Source organism: Desmodus rotundus, chromosome 2, assembly GCF_022682495.2.
Source record: "Desmodus rotundus isolate HL8 chromosome 2, HLdesRot8A.1, whole genome shotgun sequence".
Classification (NCBI taxonomy): Eukaryota; Metazoa; Chordata; class Mammalia; order Chiroptera; family Phyllostomidae; genus Desmodus; species Desmodus rotundus.
The window spans coordinates 33,748,112-33,771,935 of NC_071388.1; the positions used below are offsets into that span (position 1 = coordinate 33,748,112).

The following is a 23,824-nucleotide window of genomic DNA, read 5'->3' on the forward strand; positions in this document are numbered from 1 at the left end:
TACTAATTGTAAAGCACTCTTGACGATGATGACACTGTGCATATTCGGGTGTGCGTTTGCACAAGGTGTGACAGTTCAATACTGTTGTGTCTGTTAATACTATTAATAATGTTCACATTCCTGCTCAGAAAGCCGTAATTTTTATTAAAGAATATAAATATAAACATTGGAGATGAGTAAAAGGTAACAAACTGTAAGACATTATTACCTATTAAGAGTCAGGATTTGAAACAAATTATTAATATTCTTGGCACTCATATTTGTTGCATTAACAAGGCCTTTGAAGCATCTGAAGATTTACAGAGCTCCGTATTTAATTTGAAGGCATCTCCCCATCAATAGAGTTTTAGTGTCGTTTTTAGAATGCAGTACTGGACGTGTATTGATTCTTCACGGTATCACAGAAGTTACTGTGAGTAAAGACCTTCTCTGGGCAGAACTTAGTCTCGGAGCCTACACATTTTTTAAAGGTCTTCAATTTAACTCCCTAACAGAAATTAAACCCTGGGGCTATGACTGTCTCATGCACTGGTTTTTAAATTTTTTCATGAGTAAAGCATCAAATCCAAAGCAAAATAAGAATAGATCAAGAGGGAGAGTTGAAAGTCATCATTTATTTTATTGATTGGGGGGGGTAGGTTTACACGTCCCTATAAGTATCAGCAAAGGTCAGGACCCCGCACACCAGAAAAATCCTCATGTGTGCATTCATTTTAAATTCCATGTGAAATGAACTTACATTCAGTTTCCTGGAGCCCAGGTACCTTGGGTCTATGGAGAAACCGTTAGGTGCTTTGTTTGCACTGTGGGGGATGCCGGGCACCTAAGAGAACAGTGTGGGTAGTGTTCTTGGTGCTTACACGCCCATGGGGGCAAAAACAGCACACTCCCGTGGAGCAGGGCAGTAACTAGCCTGGCCTGTCCTCTCTGACTCGGACACACAGTGCCTGCCCAGCCTTGTGCCCTCTACAGAGGAGCTAAGGTTGGCATCTGCCTCCCATAGTCATGTGATGTTGGAGGAATTACATCACCTTGCTGAGCCTTGGTTGTCTTGTGAAAGTGGGGACACTGGTCCTCTGGCTCAGGTTCCTGTGAACATCAGATCAGCTCCGTCTTGAGAAGGCACTCCATGAGTAACGGCGCTCCCCAGTTGGGTCTCCCTTCCCAGCTCTTGGGAGAGGGGTAACCTCAGGAAAGAGAGGCAGGCTCAGTCCCTGGTACAAGCCTCCAATGATCTGCTCCAAAGGCTCTCTTTCTAAAGGATTTCAGCTACACGGCATGTTTTTCTGGATTACAGGTCACAGATTCTTCACTCTGGTTTCCTGGGTATCACTTTAAACCCTCCCATTTGGAATAAACATGTCCAAGTTACTTCAAAATATCTCGTACATCCAATCAAGAATGGAAATCGTCTTTGTAAAAATAATATCGCTTATGTACTTACTGCGATACTATGATTGGTCACTTCAATAAAGAACATCTTAAGTGGGTGGGAGGCACGCCCTGCTATCCTGCTGTGCAGAGCGCCCGTCCAGAGGCCCAGCTGGGTGGCAGGCCTGATGACCTCGTGATTTTGTGGTCTCATGGCTGTGTAGTTTACACGAAAACAAATCAGTGCACTCAGACCTCAGGAATCAGAACCCGCGGGAAATGGGGTGTGGGGATTGTTTTCATTTTCCCTTAGCTTAGAATTAATCCAAAAGGCTTAGTCAGCATTGGTGACTGTTTCTAAAGTAGATCAGAAACTATCAGTACAGTGAAAACAACTTAATCGCTGTTAGCGATTCCGTTTTGTACAATGATGGCTACACCTGCACTAAACCCCCGTGGCCGCTGTGGTTTGCGTGTGTGTCTTCTGGTACTTTGTGCTCCACTTTCCAGTGTGGTGTAAGAAGAGCCACTGCTGAGTGTCTGAGCACTGTAATTAGAGGCTATTCACTGCACCTACTCTCTTCAAGCCATTGTGCTGGATGCTGCCCAGATAACAGACGCAGTCCCACATAGGATGCTATTTAGCATAAATGTGTCTTTTCAAAAGGCAATGTTAACATTGTATTGCTGCTCATGAAAGACGGGAGCTCTTCTAATTAAAACTGTAAGAAGGGCTAAAAGAAAAGCATTTACAAATCAAAGCCTAATTCTTGATTGGACTTGTCATTAAGGAAGCTTCCTTCCATTAGATACTCATTTTCCTTCACTAAGATTTTTGCCTAATGGTACGAGAAAAGTGGCATTTTTTTGCTTTCAAAACACATTTTCAGAGATTTTCACTCTAAGGAGTTAGAGTTGAGAAGTGCAATCAAATTATCATACAAAGTCTCTGTTCAAGATTCCATGAATTGAGTTTCTGGGAATTAAATATACTTCTGGCCTAACTTTCTTAAAGGGATCTAGTCATGCAAGTTATGGAAATCATAGAAATAGATATTAAATAAAAATATGAATCCACTTTGCAAAACTGTCCGAAGCATCTGTGGGGAGAGCTCGTTCAGTGGTTTCTGCCACGAGCTCATTGTTTGCTGGCAGATATGAAGAAGCCGTGCTGTGATGGCAGTGTCCCCCGATCTTTGCCGGGCACGGACTGGGTGGGGGCCACTCTCTGTGCGTCATAAAGGCAGTACTTTCCTTCTGGGCAGCAGAGCCCAGGGTGGCATGATGTGCCACGTGTTTAATGGACACACCGGGGAGATCATGGGGCCGAGTGAGCTGGACCTGGTGTCACGCTCGTCATTGGATGAGGACTGAAATGGCGGGTGGGCGGTGGGGGCACTACTGCCTGCCGGCAGAGCTTGGCAGTGCCAATGGTGAGTACAGGTGTCAGAGGTGGGATCTTTAGTTTCTTCATCTCTAAGATGGACGTAATAATCACCCGACAATATAATCAGGAGGATTAAATTTGATAAACTCAGTTTATCTCCAGCATCTTCCTTTCAGAAAGCACTTTTCACATACATCTCTCCTCTAATCCTCATTCCACCTTGGAGCTCCTTTAGGCACGGTACATTCCTATCCCCATGTTAAAGATGAGAAAACGTAAGGCTCAAAGCTTTACTTGCCCGAGTTCACAAACCTAGAAAGCAGCACTTCCTGTAAACTGAGAGGAATCTGCCCGGTGGTTCCCAGTGGCCATGGCAGGCAGGACCCAGTCCCTCTGGTCGCAAAAGGAAAGGGAGAGCTCCAAGAGCTGATATTTTACCCTTCAGTGAGTGTAAGCAAGTGTTTCGAGGGGTGGGGCCCCCAGGAGAATGAACAAAAGAAGTGTATCAGGAAACCTTGTAGCTAAGGCTTAGGTGGCCTTAGTCATGCCAACATTAATAACCACCAAAGGGTCACAATGAATTGTGTACCTGGGGCATCGCAGATAGAAACAAAAGCTCAAACCATAGATGTGAGCAGACCTGCTTGATCAAACTGGCATACTGGTCCCGGGGGCTGCCAATCATTCCTTCTGGGAATGGTCCCAGCAGTTTCCAAGAAAAGACTTGTCTGAGAAAATATCAACGCGAACATTTAAATTTAAGAAATTAAGAAAGTAGGAAACATCCATAATTAAAAGATGCCTTTAAACAAAGGTGTGTCATTGTTTTCCTGAGACCACCCACATGTTGGGAAGTAATTCGTGGACTTTTCCCTCATGGTGTAGTCTGAACTCCCGACCAGCCAGCCATGTGAGGGTCAGGGCCATCTTCATGACCACACGCTCATCTTAAATACCCACTTAACTCGTCCTCAGAGCAGTGAGCAGTGAGGAGGAGGTGGCCTTTCTCGATTCCAGAGAAAGGTTCTTCCATTCTTACTTGCTCCAGCCCAGCTCTGTCCATAATTTCAGTGGCAAAGGCATGTGCCACGATCTTTAAAGAAGCAGGGCAGCTCTCCAAGGTGAACATGCTTAACAACTTGCAAAGCCCATGGCAAAAGCAATGATGAATCTGGAACAGCATGAGAAAGAAGCAATTGTTTTTCCTGGCATTTAGTCACCAAACAAAGTACAATAAGTGAGACACTTGAAGTCTTCTTATAAGGTTTAAAAATGAGAGAGGAAAATATCTTTAGAAGAAGGCTAAACATTAGGTGAACATTAAAAGTCTGGTGCCTTTTCAAAGCTAGGAGATTCTTTTGCTCTCTTCTCTGTCAATTTGCCCAGCACTAAATGTGTGGCCAGTGCGCTTGGGTTCAATGGTGGAATGTCCTGCTGCTTGGTAGAAGCTGACAAGCAGGTTTTAGAAAACTCATCATTTGTAGCTTCCCACTAACTCTATAGCTGGTAAGTGTTTTAGACAAAGTTGAAATTGTTGGAAACACTCTTCTTATCTTCCATGGTATTTTAGTTATTAATGGGTGGAATTGACAGCTTTACCAAGGTGGCTGTAGAAAATGTTCATATCTATCATTTTTAATTGTTGTACTTTAAGAACATACTTGGAGCATTTAATTTTTAAATAGTAATAATAGTTCACTTTTACTGTGCAATTACTATGTACCAAGCATGCTTTAAACACTCACTCAGTGCCACTCCTACAGAACGAGCACTTAATTTTCCTTTCTTGTTGAATTCATGCATCAGCTAATCTCTTACTGATTTAGTTAATTAAATTCCAGCTAGTTTTTCCTATCTCTATTCACTGATGCTAATATAAACCATAAATTTTCATGTAATTTTGACCCAATCATAATTTCTGTAAGTTTTTTGAGGGCCAATATCTCTTTGATAGAAGGACCTTGTGAGACCTCTCCTCCCTCCAAGACTCTTACTGGCGTCAGTCAACTCGGGGGTGGAAATCTCTAAGTGGGCTGGTAGCTTTCAAGTCCTGTACTAGTAAGGCTCGTGGGGATTATACAGGGTGGGGCAAAAGAGTTCTTATGGAAAATAATACAATAATTAATAATAATACACATCTCTGTTTTATGTACTCAGCTGTAAACCTGTTTGCCACAGCCTGTATTAGAGTTAACAAAGGGGAGGAAAACATCTCAGATCCCTACTGGAAAAAACACATTGGTCATACACAGAGAGAACACTTAAGACAGACTGCTTAATTATTTAAATGATGATTTGTGATAAATTGGACTACATCAAAAATTTCTCCAGAAATTATTAGGCAAGCCATAAAACCGGAAGAAGGTATTCACAACGTACATCCGACAAAGCATGTATATCCAGATCATATAAAGAGTCTCTGCAAATTAATAAAAGCAAGCAAATTAAAAACAGGCAAAAAAACTTGAACTTTCTGTTCACCAAAGAAGATGTACGAATGACCAATAAGCACGTGAAGAGGTGGGAAACCTCATTAGTCATCAGGGAAAGGCAGATGAGGTACCATTCTCACTCACTGGAATGGCTAATCCACAGAAGCCTGACGACAGAAACAGACGTTGGACGGGGACGTGTGGAGCAGCTGGAACTCTCACACTTTGCTGATGGGAGCTCAGGGCGATTCAGTCACGTTCGAAGCCGTTTCTCCTGAAGTTTAATGTAGACTTTCCCTGTGACCCAGCACTTCTACTCCTAGGTATTGCCTAAGATAAATAAAAACTTCAGTCCTCGAAAATTTGTACAAAAATGTTCATACAGTTATTATATAAAAGCTCCAAACTGAAAACAACACAAATATCAGCCAAAAAGAAAATGGATAAATTGAGGTACGGGCATACAACGGAACACTCCTCAGTAAAAGTAATAACTACTGGAATCAGTAACGTGGATGAATCTCGTAGGCGCAAGAGAGTGTATACTCTTTGCTTCTGTTTAGATGAACTTCTAGAACAGGTGAAACTAGTTACAGAAGTTGAAGTCAGAGTGGCGCTCACCTCTTAGGGCTGGAGGCGGGGGTTCTTAATGCTGTTGTGCTGCTTGGTGTATCCAATTGTCAGAAAGTTGTTCTACTGAAACATGGCATTTCATTGTTTCTACAGTTCATTGTTTTTCGTTGTTTTAATTAAAATCTCTTTATCTGTTCTGCGGATCCAGATCGTAGAGCCCTTTGTAAGAATAAAGTCATCTTCTGATTTATAGCCTAAACAATTATTGAAGTGAATCTAGATGCATGTCTATTACTTATGTCAACTACAGTTCCAGTCAGTGCCTGTCTCCTGCTGCCGCGGAGTCACTGAGTTGTGTCCTGTTTGGGTCAGAGTGCGCTGGAATACCTTGCTTGTGGATGGCACACAGACAGGAGGAAACACCTTTCTATGTAATTCTTGGTGTGGCAGAGTTCATTTAAAGCGAGCCAGGTCCATGAGCCTCCTGATGTTACGTGATTATTACTTTAGAGACCACAGTATTCGTACCAATTAATTGACCGGAACTTTTCCTTTTCTTGAAGGTGTACAAGGGGGAAGAAGCCACATTCCACATCTCAGGCCTCCAGACCAACACAGATTACAGGTTCCGCGTGTGTGCGTGTCGGCGCTGCCTGGACACCTCTCAGGAGCTGTGCGGGGCGTTCAGCCCCTCCGCGGCCTTTGCGCTACGGCGCAGTGAGGTCCTGCTTCCAGGGGACATGGGGAGCCTAGACGGCCCCAAAATGAAGAGCATGATGCCTACTGATGAACAGTTTGCAGCCCTCATTGTGGTTGGCTTTGCGACTCTGTCCATTTTATTTGCCTTTATATTACAGTACTTCTTAATGAAGTAAACAAACCCAACAAAACTAGAGGTATGAATTTAATTAATGCTACACATTTTAATACACACATTTATTCAGATAACCCCCTTTTTACGCCCTTTTGTTCTTTGATTTATATATTTTTCTTGTTTTACAGATTTAGCTAGGAAAAAAATATCAGTGTTTTGGTGCACCTTTTTGAAATGCAAAACTAGGAAGAGATTAAACTGGATTTTTTTTTTTAAGAAAAAAAAGAAGGAGAAGAGCAAATCAGATACCAAAAGCTAGCTTTCTTGTCTTTCTCTCATATTTTCAGACCTGCCTCCTGTTTTCACTGATGTCTTTTGCCAGCCTTTGATTTTTTTTCCATGTTACAGTTTAGTAATTTATGTTCACTAGTCACTTCTGTGTCTTGACCATCTCCAGCTGCCAACGAGAGTCACAGTGTGTGTCGTTACAGGGCTAGGGTTCCAGGGTTGTTCGGAGTACGACCACACAACAGCCTACAGAAGATGTGTTCGCTCAGAGAAGGCTGCCCTCAGCAACCATGTTGTCACTCAGTTATTTAACTGTGTTTAGCTCGTGAAGATCAAAAAGTGTACTTTAATCTAAAATGTTTTAATAATCTGTATCTCTTATGATTTTAACACTATGAGCTGCCTGTCTAAGAAATCAAGTAACCAAAATGCACCTATAAATTATGGAGCATTGTAGATTTTACCACGTCGATTTATAGCAGTAACTTTAAAAGGGCATTGTGCAATAGTTAGTTGTTTCCTTGTTCAGCTATTTTAAAAGCTGCTTTAACTTGTTTGTTTGTCTTTGTATATAACTACTTCTAATCTAATCACTAGAGTTATTATATTCTGTTATGTTTGACCAGAGTTATATGACGAGAACTGGTGACAGTTTAGTGCCTCTGCCCATCATTCATGATTTACACTAATTGTGAGAAATCTTCTTATACGTCAGCTCATTATTTTTGAAAGATTTGCCTTTAGGCTGTTCTTTGAGGTATCAAATGAAGTGATTGAATTTCCATACCTTTATTCAGTGCACATAATACTAAGCTAACAGCAGATGAAAATTGGTAAAACCCAAGAGAGAGTCATCCAAATTTGCAGTTACTGTTTTTGTGGGGTTGACCTGGCCGTGTGTGGAGAGGGAATGGTATTTGGTTGTAAGCACAGGGTGTTTGGGGGTCAAGGAGCCTAGATTCTTTACCTGGATCTGTCACTAACTTGCTGCATGACCTGAACACGTCACTTTACCTCTCTGTGCCTCAGTTTTCCCATGCATTAAAAATAAAATAAAATAAAATAAAATGGGGATTCTAACGTTTGTAAGTGCGTTGAGATCCTTGATTAACAGGTGCTATTGGAGTGCAAAGTGTTACTCTTGCATGTTTATTCTGAGTCATGAGATAATCAATTCTAACCCAAAGTCATTGGATTATTTATATGAAGTCCATAATGTTCACGTACCTCAGGGACATTTAAGAGTTGGAGGTGCAAATATATTCCAAAAGGGTGCAACAGACACAGTGTATACCCCTGCCTTCTGTTTCTGTATATTTTTGCTACTTGGTTTTTCTTCGTCATCGCTCTTTTGTGCTTGGTCTGTGTTGTCTTAAGATCCAGTATCCTGTACCAGCTTATAATATTCCCATACCAAAGTCATGGGGAAGCCAACATTATTTTGTTTTTGGTTTATTTATACTATATTCTGCATACAGTACTTTAAATGCCAATTACAGTGCAATCTTTATTTATTGTAAAATTTTAAAAATGTACTTATGTACTAATTTTCCCTTGTAGCATGTTATTTTTTGTGTGTTTTATACTTTTGTAATTTTAGGTCAGTCTTGTTCCTTGGCAACATCTGTAGTATTATCAACCTTCTGACATTTTCTTGTGTTTTTAAAGATAAGAGCATCTAGTGCATTAAATGCCAAAAAAAAAAATCCATTATCAGTGATTGAAACGTTTACATGTACCCAAAAAACCATAATCATCTCTTAAAGAAAGTGCTAAGATTAATGAATTATTCTGTGTGCCTATATTGATGTAGTAAGTACTAGAGAGTTCTGTATTTTGTTATTGACTATAATAATTACTTTAATTAGCCTTGCAAACTGATGATATCAAGGTAAATATATTTTTGCCAAAGTCTGGCCTTCCAAAACTTATCCCTCTATTTAAATGTGTATTATAACCCGCTGTAACATTGCATCTGCATTTTGAGACAATTTCAAGCAGGTGTTTTGGGGAGAAGGCATTTTTCAAGCAATGAAGATTCCAATGAGTACAAGAACCTCGTTTGCAGAAAGAAAAAAAAATGTCCCTTTTTGGAAACACTTTAGAACTGCTGCTACAAAGGACAACTGCTCCGACTCAGATGAGATTTTTTAAATGAAATAATACTTTAGGCCAAAATTGCTATGAATATTGGATCTTTCTGAGATTTTCGTACTACCAGATTTAACCACCAGAAAGCAGAAGTGTGCAAAACACTCGCTGACAGCACTTTATTTTATTGCTCTCCTTTATTTGGTATTCATCATAATCTCTCAGTCAGAAAGTTATCACTCTCTATGGCACTGTGTTCTATCACAAATATGTATATGTGATACTGATATATAACTATATATATTGCCATTACGCGTGAACAATAAAATAAAGTGTTATATTAACCTTATCTCTCCGCCCTTTTGCAGTATGTAGGAATGAGTGCGTGGCTTTCTGATGCTCTGTATGTCAAACTCATCCCTGGCACAAGAAATTCCAGTCATGTGAAGCAAACTGCCCTTTGTCCTCAAAGAAATTGTTTAAAAAGAAAACTTTTTTAAAAGATTTTTTTCATATTATCTGCCTTGTTCTTATCAACTTGAAATGTTGGCATTTTCTAACTGTGTTTTGTTGGCTACAGTAATTCAGTATTCCTGTCAAAATTGAAAAGTGCCCTAATTGAATGTGTTTGAATGTTATCCTTGCACAATTCTTTAAATTTAAAGACAAAATGTTTTACCTCACTGTTGGACATACATTCCAATCTTTTCAACTTTAGGAGAAAAAAATAATCATGTTTTCCTGTATTGTAAATTTTAGACTATTTCATATACATTGTATTGAAACTGCCATATCAATTTTAATGTATAGATTTTGCAAATACTATGCTATATGTAATAACCTAACTGTATCTGTAGTGTATATGTAATATATTTATGCCCAATAAATGTTTTAATTCTTTCTGACTTAAGTAGGGTTCTTCTGCCGTGAGAAGGATTGCTTTTGTTGTTGTTGTTACTTTCTGAAAACTTAAACCACATCCCAGAAATTGCAAGTTCAAATGCTTTTAGAGGCCAAGCAGGAGTCATAGCACACAGGGGTTGCTGTGCCACCCGAAGGGGGCGCTGCAGCCCAGCTCCTGCTGCTTGGGTCCTGCAATCACGCTTTCTAAAGAAGCAAAAAATGTAAATTTTCCTATATGGACCAACTGGAGTGTGATTGTAGACCACACAGGGCCACGGACTGCCAGCTTTCTGTTTGTTTGGTTGGTTTTTGTTTTATCGGTCTGTGTGGATAATATGCCACCTCTTTGCCTAACATTTTATCTGTATGTCAAAACTCGGGAGCCCAGGTCTGGTCCTCAGCCCTGGCCACTCCCTCTTCTTGACCTCCACCTTCCCTGTTCCAGGTCTCATTCAACAACAACAACAGCAATAACGTCTAGTGCTTTTCCTATGGCCAGGGTTTCATTGTTAGACTTAGAATTGTTTTTCTAGGGATCCCTGTTTGTTTTTTTTATTTCTGAGGGGGAAATATATGGAGAAACTAATTGTGTATAACTCAAAGCTCACTTTCATATATAAAGAATGACGGCCATTCTTATGAGTAAGAATGACAAATTGAAGACAACAGATTTGACACACCCTTGACACCCCACTGAAAATACAGCAAAGAATTTTAAGTCACAACTTCTCTCAACTCTGGGCAGAATGGGGTCAAAGTTATTAGCACCAGAAGTGTGGAAACCCAACAGAAAAAAGCCAAATTTTAACTTATCAGGAAAAAATGAACGGCAATGAAATTTACATGCAGAATACCCTGAAGGCTCAAAAATAGAAGTATGTCCTGAAGTGATGGTTAAGGGGGAGAAGGGCCTAAAATAGTATCTGTTGAAAACTGTTTAAAATGCCATTAGATCTATAAAATCCCTCCCCATGTTTTTGTGCTGGAAAATTACCCATCCACAGAGGCCCTCATGTTCATCCTCAGAAGGTAAAGTAGGAAGTGTCTGGACTTAGAGATGCTTTCCACAGTTGAGAGTGAAGGGGCCATATCAAAAACAGAATAAAGTGAACGTAGGCATGTGAGAGAATATTAGAGTCTTCCCCGAAGAGCCTCATCCGCCGAAAAGAAAAATCTGAAGAACTGGTTCAGGCAGAACAGCTTGCTGTCCTTTGATGGTACTGCTCAGCCTTGGCTGCACAGTAATATCACCTGGGGAGATTTTCAAAATCTCTATACCCAGGTCATATCCTACAACAATAAAATGGGTATTTCTGGAGCATCCATGTTTTTTCAAGCTGGGTTCCATTGTACAGCCAAGATTGAGAATTACTGCACTCAAGTGAAACTCTTAGTCAACACACCTCTATCAGCCTTTCAATCCTCCAGCTTCACCAAGGGCAACCTGACATCTGCTGAAAGCTGCTAACATGAATGAGAAGTCCAAAAGCCAATAACTTGGAAGGATCAGAGACTAAGAAAGAAGACACTTCAGAAAACTATTACATCTCCAGAGAGGTGAGAAAAGATCAATCATCTGTAGACTAAGGATTGAAGTCAATGAAAAGGAATGATTGAAGAACAGGGAGACGTTCTCGGAAATTAAAAATTCAGTAGAAGGGTTGGAAGCTAGAATTAAGAAAAACCTAATAGAGCAAAAATAAAAACATAAGATAAAAGATTAGGATCAGACCAGGACGTTCAATATCCAAGTAACAGGATCTCCAGAAAGAACAGAAAATGTAGGGGAGGAAATTATCAGACACTTGAGTTTCCAGAATGAAAGGGAACAGGGCCGCTCAGCAAACGAAAGAAAACAGGAACCTCCGCCAGGGCACACCATCTTGAAACATCAGAACTCGTACCAAGAGAAGCTTGTGGAAAAGCTGGTCCCATGGAAGGATGAGAATTCAGAATGGCTCTCTGCTTGTCGATAGCAACACTGGAAGCTAGAAGTCAGTGAGGCAAGTATGTCAAGATTTTCAAAGAAAAAGATTTCCTACCTGCTTACTGTCAGTTGAGTGTAAAGTGTTGTGAAGACATTTTGAGAAATGCAAGATCTGCCTTCCCCTCTTTTCAGGAAGCAACTAGAGGATACACGCGGCCATGTGAGTGAGTAAACCAGGAAGGAGGCTTCCACAGGGTTCTGCCTCCGGTGCTTTTCATGCAGATCAGAAGCTGGCTCTCTGGCCCTGAGTCCTAGGATTTATGCAGCTTTCCCTATATCCCTTCCCTAACTCTAGTCGCCTCGTGCTTATAAACGCACTCACACAATCACTTCCCTAGACTGCAAAATGCTCTTTTTCAGCATCTCTCAGAATACCTTGCCTTGGGCTAATTAAAATAACAAATCTGCCTGCGGGTACCCTTTTTTTAGGAGGGAACTAAAAATGTTTCCATCTCCAGTGAGTGCCTCAAAAGCTGGGGGGAAGGAATGTATGCCCAGGAAGTGAGTCTCATTCAACTGCAGCACATAGCACATTATCGGGCTCACAATAGAATCTAAAAGGGTTTGTTGAATTGAACTCATTCGGTAGGAGAAGTTCACATAGCACTGATGGGGCTGATCCATAAGACTCGCTGCTCCAAACCATGGTATTTTTGTCGTGGGTGTTATTTTTGGTGTTTTGATTTTTTTTTTATTAAAATAATTGATAATTTAAAATGTAGAAATTTCACACAAAATCCTGGGCTTCCAGATTCTACTAAAATTTGAAAGATCTGGCAATTCTAGGTCTTGTTCTGGAATGGTGGTTTTCAACAGATGTGAGCAGTAGCCGTCCTTGGTGGTCAGGGCATTTGCTCTGCGGTTGCCCACATTTCCCACCAGATCCACGGCACGCACGTGGATGATGCCGTCTTTTCCTGGTACTTGTCTCCGTCAAAAGTGAGTAAACAGAGGACAAGACTTCCAAGAAAGGTGGAGTGAGGACTGTTCATCTGCTTCTCCACAAAAGCAACAAAAACAATGGCAAAAAAGCTTTGGAAACTTTTTCAGAACTCTAGAAATTAACCAAAGGTTTGTAACAATTGAACTTGGCAAGAACAGCATGTTTTGTGGTATTTTATCTCAATCTGCTGCCCCTCTCCCCAGATCCACAGGAGCCTCGAAAACCAGCAGCCCTGCAACCACTGGAGGGAGCAGACTGGTCTCGGATCGCCTCAGAACGTCCCATGCCCTGAGCACCGCCACTGTCTAACCTGACTCGGCTCCCTGGCAAACCCTCCCTTGCAGGGTGTTGTCATCATTTCACCTGCCTCCGGGCTCACTCTGTGGGAACAGCCTTGTACCCAGAGCATTCGGTAAAAAATAATCCTGCAGTTGATTAACCCTGCTCCTACTTGAGGCTGCAAAGCCAGTTGGAATAATGAGAGCCTGGCCAGAAACTTCAAGACCTTGGAAATGAGATGTCCACAGGGAACTTTTAAAAGTTAGTAACGGCTCTCGAGGTCAAGAGGGCCACGTGTGCGTGCTGGGCTGTGCACATACATGCTTAGGAAGGATCTGAGAAGGCCCCCTGTGCACTGAGGATGCGCTCCAGCACATGGCGACCTGCGGGTCCGAGGCATTTAAGGAAATCTGGGACTGGTCACTAAGTGGCCATTGAACAGAACAGGGCTTTTGAGTGGCCAGATGCAGAGAAAGAAGTCTGGAAGGGCGCGGTCTGAATTCGTAACTTGGATGTGTCCTAACAGGGAGTGCAGAGGTGGTGATCAAGAGGATTTTAGTCTTAACTGTAATATTTTAGCCTTTTAGACGAAAAATGCACTGATGCATTTTGTGATAAATACTAGTTTTATAGTAAACAAAACCATATTAAAGAAATGATTCCATCCCTTTTCTGAACCAAAGGATAGATAAAGTACGCTTCTGATTTTTTTTCCCTAAGACTGACAATATAGATATTTTGGTTGTTATCTTCTACACAAACAAGTTATAGAAGAAATGTGTTCAATTCAGATAAAATTTATTGCAGATAGGAGCCCTTGTACGTTTATGATTTTTCCACCATCGTGTTCCCCAAAGTGAAGAGGTATACAAGATAACTGGTTGAAGTCAACCTCTTTAAAATTATGTAGTTTTTGTCATCTGTGCAAACAAAGACAAATAGACTAAAGTGGATATTTAAGTTTACAACAGAAATATAACAAGTAACTCATAATGCGGGTGCTGCTCAGATACGGCAGAAATCATAGGGCCGATAAGCAAATGACTAAAGTTTGAGACCAATGCACCGTGCTGCCTCCTAAAATGCAAATTGACCTGTGCAACACACTTTGAAGTTAGCATCTGCAAATACAGTCTGTCCTCAGGTGAAAAGAGTTTTATTTTAGACAAAGAGAAGGAGTGAGAATAAAAATCGGGAACCACACAGAACTGGAAATTGAGCTGAACTAGAAAGTTTGTATAGCTGATCCCTGCCAGCCTCAGCCACCTGCTTGCCTCTTCCTGTCTTACTGTGCATATTTTCAAGTTCGGGACTTAGGAATATTCACTTGAGGGAAAATTGACTTTGCTAAAGTTAATGTGCTTTTGCCCAAACCCTGAAGGTTGTATAGTGTTATTTCCGCAGAACTCGAGATGAGATAAAACGGGTTTTGGTTTTGTAGTAGGTGTGTGAGAGAAAGTGAGAGTATAATAAACATCTCTTGTTTTGTCTGCCACACCCTCCTCTGGCCAGTGAGCTACGGGACACCCTCTCCCACCTCCAACTCCATCCACTCGGTTCTCCACAGCTTTTGCTGTATTCTTCCCAGGCTTCTTGCTCGGGTTTAAGTATATTATTCTAGGGGTGAGTCCATAGCCATTTGGAATTAAGACTCAAGCTAGTCTTGCCGTAAAGTCTGGAAGTGCAAGATGAAAAGCTTGAAAATTTTGAGCAGCTGATTTTCTCAGTGTGGGGAAGGCCAGTGGTCAGTGAGAGAAAACAATGAGGCTGGCAGAGAAGCAGCGGAAAGGGCAAGGATGCCATAGGAGGTCCTGCGCTGAGACCGGTTTGTGCTGCTCTTTGGTTGTCCCAGCCCCCTTGCCTGGCTTCCTTGTACTTCTTTGTGCTTAAATGAATTGCTCTTGGGTTTCTGACACCAGTGACCCCCACGTTCCCAACTAGGACACAAAGCACTTCCAACCTGTTTTATGTTGCAAAGGAGGCTTATTTAAAGTAGGATGTACTATCTGCGAAATGTACAATCTCAAAGGTTTTTGTGATGGGAATTAATTCAGGTTTGGCCTGTTTCTTTGTTTTTTACTTTTCAAGCAATATGTGCTGAGCTTAGGAAAGCTCTAGTTTGGGGATGGGGGGTTGTTGTTTTTTTAAATCAAAAAATGGTGCGGAATTAGAGCACTTACTAGTGAGCCCTTGAAGCATGTCAGACATTTGGCTTGCATCATCTCGTTTATCACCTAACTGCCCTTTGAGGTGAGGATAGCTTCCCCTCAAAGAACAGGGTGCTTAAGTAACTTGGGAAAGGCACGTAAGTAACCGAGTCCAAAATCCTGGCAGTTAGCAGGTTTGAAACCTTCAGCAAGCCATTTATCACTCCAGGCCTCAGTTTCTTCTGTGAAACTGTCAGTTGAACGGGAGCTCAACAAGGGTGTGGAGAGAGACTTCAGATGTCCCCAACCACCTTCGTGCCAGGGAGCAATTATATTAGAAACAGCTGGGAGGAAGAAAAAAGAAAGGGCTTCCCAAGTGATGGATTCTCTTTTAAAATCCTCTCCCCCGTTCCCTCTACCCACAAACCTCCTTAATGTAGCCTTTAAAAAATTTTTTTTAAAAAAGCAACAACAACAAAACTTCTAAATATTCTCTGTGACTCCTTGACCTGAAATTCAAAGCCCCCACATTAGTGCGTGCCTTAGCCTTACTCCCCCCATTACCTGCTGGCACGGAAAGACAGTAGGGAGAGCGGGTCAAGGTCCTGGCTCTGCCCCGTCTGAGTTAACTATTACTGGGTAACAAGCCCCCCCTCCACATAAGTCAGCATCTTGAAAGGGTCAGGCGGCCCCAGGAGTGCTTTACAAGAACAGTTTCGAACAGGACTGGGCGGGAGACAGGCGATAGCGAGTGGATAGTGAGCAGCGGTGAGGCCTTGTCGGGGAGGTCTGTGGGGAAGGGAAGGAGAGCGCAGTAGCTTAACAGGCAGGCAGGCTGGAGGAAGGGCGTGGTTGGTGGGCCGGTTTTGATTTAGAAAACTGGGCAGCCATTGGCGTTTCATAGACTCCAGGCAAAGCGCCAATCTGGAGGAAGCAATTGGAGACACAGGAGCAGTTCTGATCCGTGCAGCGAGGGGCCACAGAAGATGGAAAGGATGAGAACTGGGTGCACAACTGAAGGACTTAGCCTTAGACACCAGGTGTGTTGTTTTGAAACAGGTGAGAAGAAAGTGCAGGTGGCGCTAATTGTGGAAATGGGCACTAGGCACGTACGTTACCTATTACGATTGAGAAAATCCGGAGTTAAACAGAGTCGAATGTTTACATGTATACAGAGCCTGGACATCAAACCCTTTAGTGCTTTTTTTAAAAAATTTCAGCATTACCACCTCTTTATTTTTGAATGATCTCTCCACCCTGAAAACACCTGTCAACAGGCAGCATAACATTCTGGGAATCGTGTGGCCAACTAAATGTCAAGCCGAAATGAGTCAGTGTGCCCTGTGTCTCATTAGTACCATCCAGTGAAGTCACAAATCCTGTCTGACCTGAAATGCAGGCCACACCAAGATCATGGGGGCTGAGCCTGGCTCTGTTTCCCTGCTGAATACTCAAGGGCTCAGTTGTTACTACTGAAGGAAGAAAACAAGGCAGTCAGTTCCTCCCCACAGTAACAGATCTTACTGGTTCGCTCTTCTTCTCTGATTGGTCCCCTGCTTTCCTTAAACCAACAGCAGATTCACAAGCAGGCTGTTAGAGCAGTGAGAGATTGTTGTGAAGCAGCAAGCACACGCCATGTAATAATCATGGGCAGAGCTGGGCCTGGGGAACAGGAGTCACACACTATTGTGAGTCTCATATTTCGTTATTTGATGTTTATTCTTCACCAGCTGAAGATTTTGGGGGAAAATGTCACCAATAATGTGAATTTTGGAGGTTGGTTCTGATTTATCTATCTTATCTATGATATAGTCGATCTTGTTTTGCTTCCAATTCTGGAGAGGAGCCCTTGGGTGCTGGATGCTGGAGTTCAAGAATTTGAGGATTTGGGTGGGCCAGGAGCCAGGATCAGGCAACAGGCCCAGGGGGTTTGGATCCTGCTCCACCGCCACTGGCTGTTAGTTAGGCAGATTCCTTAAGGCAGATAAACATGGATTATCCTGATTCTTCAATACAATGGAAGTACCACAAGTACACAAACTTTGTATTTTCGCCACTGTATCCCTAGTACCTAGAACATTGCCTGGAAAAGAGTGAGCACTTAGTAAATCTTCACAGAGTAAGTAGATGTATATGTGAATTCATGAGTAGTGCTTGCTTGAATTCTTTCTGCTCGGGGAATTATCCTACGGCGGAGAATGACTGCCTCGCCTTGTTTCCCACAGCACCTGACCCGGAGCCGAAGAACCACCAACTTTTATCAATTTGAGCGCATTTGAACTGTGACACGCCCCGCCCGGTTGAAGCATCCTCTTTTCCTTCCTGGTGGACAGCAGGGAATCGAGAGAAAAGGACAACATGACTGAGTGGCACCGACTCTCTCTCTTTGCCTCTGGCTCTTTTCTCGTTGGATTTTCCTCCTGTGGGGTAGTACTAGACTTTTTTCTTTTCCTGGGTGCCCTCCTTAGCTTTCAAAGTCAATAAAACTGATCCCTAGGTGATGAGAATATTTCATAACAATCCAGCACTAATCCCAGATCCTAATCCCGATTCCTCTGTAACCACTCCATGAACCCTCAGCATGTCCCGTCACCTCGTAGAACAGTGCCAGCTGCACTCTGTGACAGGGAGGAACCCCGATTCTCAGGGTCGCTGGGGGCAGGTGGGACAGGTGAGAGAGGAAGGGAGTGTGAGAGCACGGTGAACGGGTGACACAGGCAGCAATGCTCAGTGTGTGAAATCAAGAGATGAGACGAGAGACTTGTTTCTTTTCGAGGTTTAGGGTACAACAGTCGTGACCAGTCATTACAAGTCAGTCAGTCTTGTGTAAGAGTGTGTCACACAAACCTCAGAGATACTTCGAGCTCTCTATTGTGCAATCTAAAAACCACGGTTTCTTCCCTGTATGTTCCTCAGTCATTCTACAAAATAGATGGAGCACTTCCACTGTGTCAAGCACTGTTTTAAGTGCAGAGAAAAAGGGAGGGAGGAAGACCCCTGACTGTGTGGGTTTGGTTCTAGTGGTGGAGCCAGACATGAACAGATAATTACCTCTGGGTGATAAATGCAACAAGAGAGGGCTGATCGGGATATTTGTACTATAGCAGCCTAGAGAAAGGACCTCTCCCTGGAGTTGGGGTGGTGGTGTCGGTGACAGAGATTAGAAAGTCATACCTGGTATGTGTCTTAAAGAATAAGCAAACAGTCGGCAAACACTGATGGATGAGTGAGTGAATGAATGAATACTGCTTATCCCACTCTCCGGTATTAAAGTTCCTGAGAGGCAGAGCCCAGCAAGGGAATGGGTAAAGGAAGGAGATACATTGTTAGAGGAATTACCGGCATTCAATTTTGAGTATGGATGCCAAGTAGGAACAGAGAAAATGCATCCAGAGAACAGATTAAGAGGTCTCCTGGTCATGAGATACTACACTTTCTTCTTTGGGGGGCTCATACATTATCCTGCTTGAGTTGGGGAGTCATGGAAGAAAAGAAATGACTCAGGTATCCCTTAGTTTAAATGCATCTCTCTGGTTGATGCTTTTTCCTTGCCATCATTGAAATCACTGTAGACAAACTTGACATTCACATATTTTCCATGCCTCGTTCTTGGTCCCATCCCCATGCTTCCCTGGGAATGATGACCCAAATGTTAGTCCACACAAGGGGGATTTTGCCTTAACCTTACCATGTTCGCTGCATGGAACCTGAACTCGGCTTCAGCCGGCTTCAGCCAGCCTTTCCCCCAGGGGCCTGTCATGCTGCGCAGGCACACCCGCTGGGTCTGTCACAGCCATTGCTATTCACCTCCATCCCAGATACATTGGCTGGGGTGCAAGGCATCTTGCTAGATACTGAAGGGACCAGAAAAATAAAGCCAATCCCAACCTAGAACTCTAGGGAGACCCATGATGGAGAATTGAAACTACATTACTGACTTCGACTGAAGGTGAACTTTAAGGAATTCATCTTTTGCTCAGAGAAGTCCTCCCCCCCCTCACCACTGCCTGCACCTGTACTTCCATTGCTGTGATCATATTCTACACCTTCTCTACTTTGTCATACCAATGTATAACTTATCGAGTGCTTTTCCTCATCATTTCATTTGACCATATGCATCCTGTGACATACTAAGTCCGCTATTATCAACCCCATTTGACAAATCAAAAAGTAAGGCATTAAGTGGAAGAAGCAGTAGTAGAACCCAGTGGTTTTTATAAAATAGAGCCGAGACGAGCGGCCTTTGGCCTACCAAAGAGAGTGCAAGACTTTCCTTAAGGATTGGATTGCTTAATGCCCCTTAGAGTGCACAAGAAATGTGAGTGCCCGTGCGGCGAGGAACCCACTTTCAGAAGACATGAAAGGAAACTGCAGCCTGTCTCAATGTCTTCAGCTCTCACTGGCAGGCAAACCCTGAAGCGCACTCAATGAGGACGCAGTGCACAGGCTCGTGGGCACAGGAGCTTCAGCGCAGCCAGGCCGCCCACGGAATGGAGCTAGGGAAACCCTCAGAACCAGAGCCTGTCCGCCCCCTGTTCCTCCTGCTCCCCCTTCCCTTCCCTTCTCCCCCCTCCCTTCTCCTTCCCCTTTCCTTTCCTTTCCCCTCCTCTTCTCCTCTTCCTCTTCCTCCCCTTTCTTCTTCCTCTCTCTCTCTCGCTCTCATTTTCTCTGCTTAGTCATAAGTCTGGCCCCTGATAACTTGGCTTGTACCCGGCTTAATTTTTCTTAACTTCATTCTGGACTCCATATGATTTCAAAAGTCCAATGTTCAATAACAACTCATCTTGGTTTCTAAGTATATTAGTTCAAAATCTCAAGAATATCATTGGCCCAAGTTACCTGCCTATGAATGGTCTACTCTTGAGTCAAATGACTATCCCTGGTTCAATTACCTCTGTCTAGAAAGAAATGGCTCCCGTAGTATTAGAATGGGGCTACCTAGGAGATTTGGGGGGCGATCCCCCCTCTGTGCTCATGGCACAGGGAATGCCCTAAAACATGTTGTAACCATCTTTTTCTATGCTGAGAATTTTGAAATTCTCTTCTAAGAAAAGTATTAAATATCGGTAAGCATTTTTTCATTGAGGTGAAATTAACATAAAATTAATTATTTCAAGTGTACAATTCAATAGCAATTAGCACATTCACAGTATTGTGTGGTAAGCCTTTTGTAACCACATAACAAAGATTTTTCATTTCTTGAATTTTTTTCCTTGAAAATTAGTAATCAATACATTTTCAGAATATAAGTAACAATCAAAATCAATCAGACTCTTACTGTGTAATTGGCTTGTTATACAGGAATTCTTGTTGGAAAATTTTTGCAAATATAGGAGGAAGCAGGAGTTATTTATTTATTTATTTATTTATTTGGAAGAAAAAGTGGGAGGAAGAAAGGAACACTTCTTTATTCTTTGAGAGTAGCTTTCCTGACAGGAAGAACACAGGGCCGAAAGACTCTATTATTTTCAGAGTGACAGTTCACAGTGATGCTCCCCACCAGTGTGGGAGCCCCCTTCTCCTGAAAGAGCCCCCTGAGTGGGGTGCTGTGCCCACCTCTGCTCTGGACTGTCTCCCAGAGGTGGAGGCCAATGGTGGGTTGTGTGGGAGATACTTTGCCTCCATTGATTGGAGGGAATGGAGCCAAGGGATGGAGCCAGGAACTCCTGGACACAGAGATGGTTTCTGTCAATGGATGATGCTGTCATGGCCCTCGGTCGCTTCCAGGAAGAGTTGGAAAACACAGCAGACCAAGACTTCCTTACCGTCAGCACACACGGGAAGTACCTCACGGGGGGGGGGGGGGGGGGGGGGCGGGGAAGAGTGGCTTTGCTGAGCCCCCTAGGATGCGCAGTTTCCCTCATACTACAAAGGCGGCCTGAGAGCGCAAACCGTCCTGCGAGCGTCGGCTCTGCATTTGCACAGAACTCTGTCCACAAGCTCTGCCACTGACAGGTGTCTGACTCGAGCCCCAATTTTCTCCTTGATGCCTCTCTTGGTCTCACACTCCACTGCTAAGACTGACAAAGTCCAGTTAGGCAAGGACTCTCGTACATTGCTGGTGGGAATATAAAATATTGCAACTATTTTAGAAAACAGCTTGGCAATTTCTTAAAAAGATAAGCGTACACCTACCACTACTGTACAACCCAGTCATTTCACTCCTGGGTGTTTGCTCATGAAAAATGGAAGTGCATATCCATATAAGGGCTTGTACATGAATTCTCAGAGCAACTGTATTTGGAATAACCCCAACTTTCAAATAACCCAAACACCCATAAACAGATGAATGGATAAATAAATTGAACTACCTACCTCCAATGGAACGCTACACAGCAATAAAAAGAAATGAACTATAGATATGCACAACAAAACAGATGAAACTCAGAATAATTATGCTGAAAGGAAGCAGAACAAAAAAGTAGCTACTGTATGATTCCATCTCTAGAAAGTTTAAATTTCTATAAATTCTACTTATAGCCCTGGCTGGTGTGACTCAGTGGATTGAGCATTGGCCTGTGAACCGAAAGTTCACTGGTTCGACTCCTGGTCAGGGCACGTGCCTGGGTTGCAGGCCAGGTCCCTGGTTGGGGGCGTGCAGGGAGTAACCAGTCAATGTTTCTTTCACACATTGATGTTTCTTTCCCTCTTTGCTCCCTTCCTCCCCTTTGTTTAAAAATAAAGAAAATCTTCAAGAAAACTAAATTCTATTTATGGAAAATTCAAAGAATTCAATAGAGACAAAAAGTAGATCAGTGGCCACCTAGGCCAGAGGTGGGAGAAAGGGAGGAAGGGAATAGCAGAGGGTCGTGTTGAAACTGGGGAACGGCACTTGCGTTCATTGTCATTGTCACTGTGCTGAAGGTTTCGTGGACACACACACACATGAATACTTATCAGATTTGAAATGTATGCAGTTTATTGTGTAGTTGTCATTTCTCAATGATGCTATTTTTAAAAAAGTTCATGTAGGGATCTCAGGTGAGAGCCCTCTGCTCCTGGTGATGTTTGCAATCTGTCTAGAACGTGGCGGTTCTCCATCCTGGCTTCTCAATCAATATTGGAATCAGTGGGGAAAGTTAAAAGTAGTTATACTTGGGCTCTCCCCGTAGAAAATTTTATTTAATTGGTTTGTATGTGACCCTGGCATCAATGTTTGTTACAGTCTTGCAGGTTATTCTTTTTTTTGGGGGGGGGAACTTATAAAAATTTATTGGAGAACATAAAAGATAATCAGAGTAAATGGAGAGTCGTAGCATGGTTCTGGGTGAGAAGAGCCAGTGTTTTGGTGACATTAATATCCTCCAAATTATTTTATAAATCCATAGAAACAAAAGCACATATCAGCAAAATATTTTGTGGAACATTAATTCTAACATTTGCCTTGAAAAGGAAATATATAATAATAGTCAAGAACTAACGGGAAAAATAACGAAAGATGATGTGTGCGACCAGAACTCTAATGACGGTGCGGTTGTAACGTAAAGCTAGGATAATGAAGATGACAGCATATTCGTAAGGAAGCGCTCAAAACTTTGTATTAAGATAGAGATTCTAGAAACTTCTAATGTATAAAATTTTGTATGATGTACATGAAGGTGGATTTTAATTTAGAATCAGTGGAGAGAGAAAAACCTAAGAAAACAATAACAATTTAGACAAAAGTTCATAAAATCTTTTATTTATTTAATGCCAGTCTCTCATTTATGCAAAGTTGATTCCAGATAGTTTAAAGATATAAAGTTAAATAAAGTATATGTACATATATATATTTATGAGCATGAAGTTTCTAGAAAAACCTACAGACTAGGAACTAATTATATTGGGATGGCAAATGTTTACCTAATCAAATGAAGACTCCAGAAGCCATAATATTAAAGTCAAAAATAGACGCCTCCAATTTTTTTAACAATTATAGCTGGAAAAATGGCATATGCAGGAGAGAAAGAAACAAGTATGAGTAAATGTCTTCACAAATAAAATAAAGGCTTGGCATACGTCATAAATCTCATAAACTTATCATAAACCTCATGCATCAATAGGAAGGATAACCAAGCTAATGAAAAAATAGGCTAATATATAAATAGGCAATTCCTAGAAGAATAATTTTAAAATGTATGTATACATACTCACCCTCGTTAGTAATCAATTCAATATAAATTTATTTGTGGGCCATTAGATTTTCAAATAAAAAATACAGAATATGATAATATGAAGCGTTGTTAAGGTGTGTCCCAGGTCCTTCTGACATGAACCCAGGGCTGAGACTTATGGCTGGAGGTGAAGATACTGTTGTCAATGAGCACCTGTGGGGAGGGTGCAGAGAGGCGACACACTGATCCAGGGAGAGAAGCCCAGACAACCATCTAAATAGGGAGCGAGCAGGCTTGGATGTAAAATAGGTGAAACAGTCCAAGAAGCAATGGGGAAGGTAGAATGGGAGAAGAAAGGAAGGGAGGGAGGGAAGAAGGAAGGCAGGAAGGGAGGAAGGGAGGAAGGAAGGAAGGGAGGAAGAGAGGGAGGAAGGAAAAGAAAGAGAGAGAGAAAGAAGGAAGGAAGGAAGGAAGGAAGGAAGGAAGGAAGGAAGGAAGGAAGGAAGGAAGGAAGGA

The 23,824-nt window shown here is 42.3% G+C and overlaps 1 protein-coding gene across 9 annotated transcripts in view; it reads left to right on the plus strand.

Moving 5' to 3' along the window:
• The window catches only part of FNDC3B (fibronectin type III domain containing 3B), a 319,350-nt gene extending 301,634 nt beyond the window's left edge, over positions 1 to 17,716 (plus strand). For 8 of the 9 annotated variants that reach the window (XM_024563559.3, XM_024563540.4, XM_053918084.2 and 5 more), the window contains one exon: positions 6,327 to 9,866. In XM_024563559.3, coding sequence (XP_024419327.2) covers positions 6,327 to 6,638 — 312 coding nt within the window. In that variant the 3' untranslated portion in view covers positions 6,639 to 9,866. Of the gene's footprint in view, positions 1 to 6,326; positions 9,867 to 17,440 lie in introns of those variants that run through there. The other variant, XM_053918082.2, reaches the window with a different exon arrangement.
• Positions 17,717 to 23,824: the final 6,108 nt, after the last annotated feature.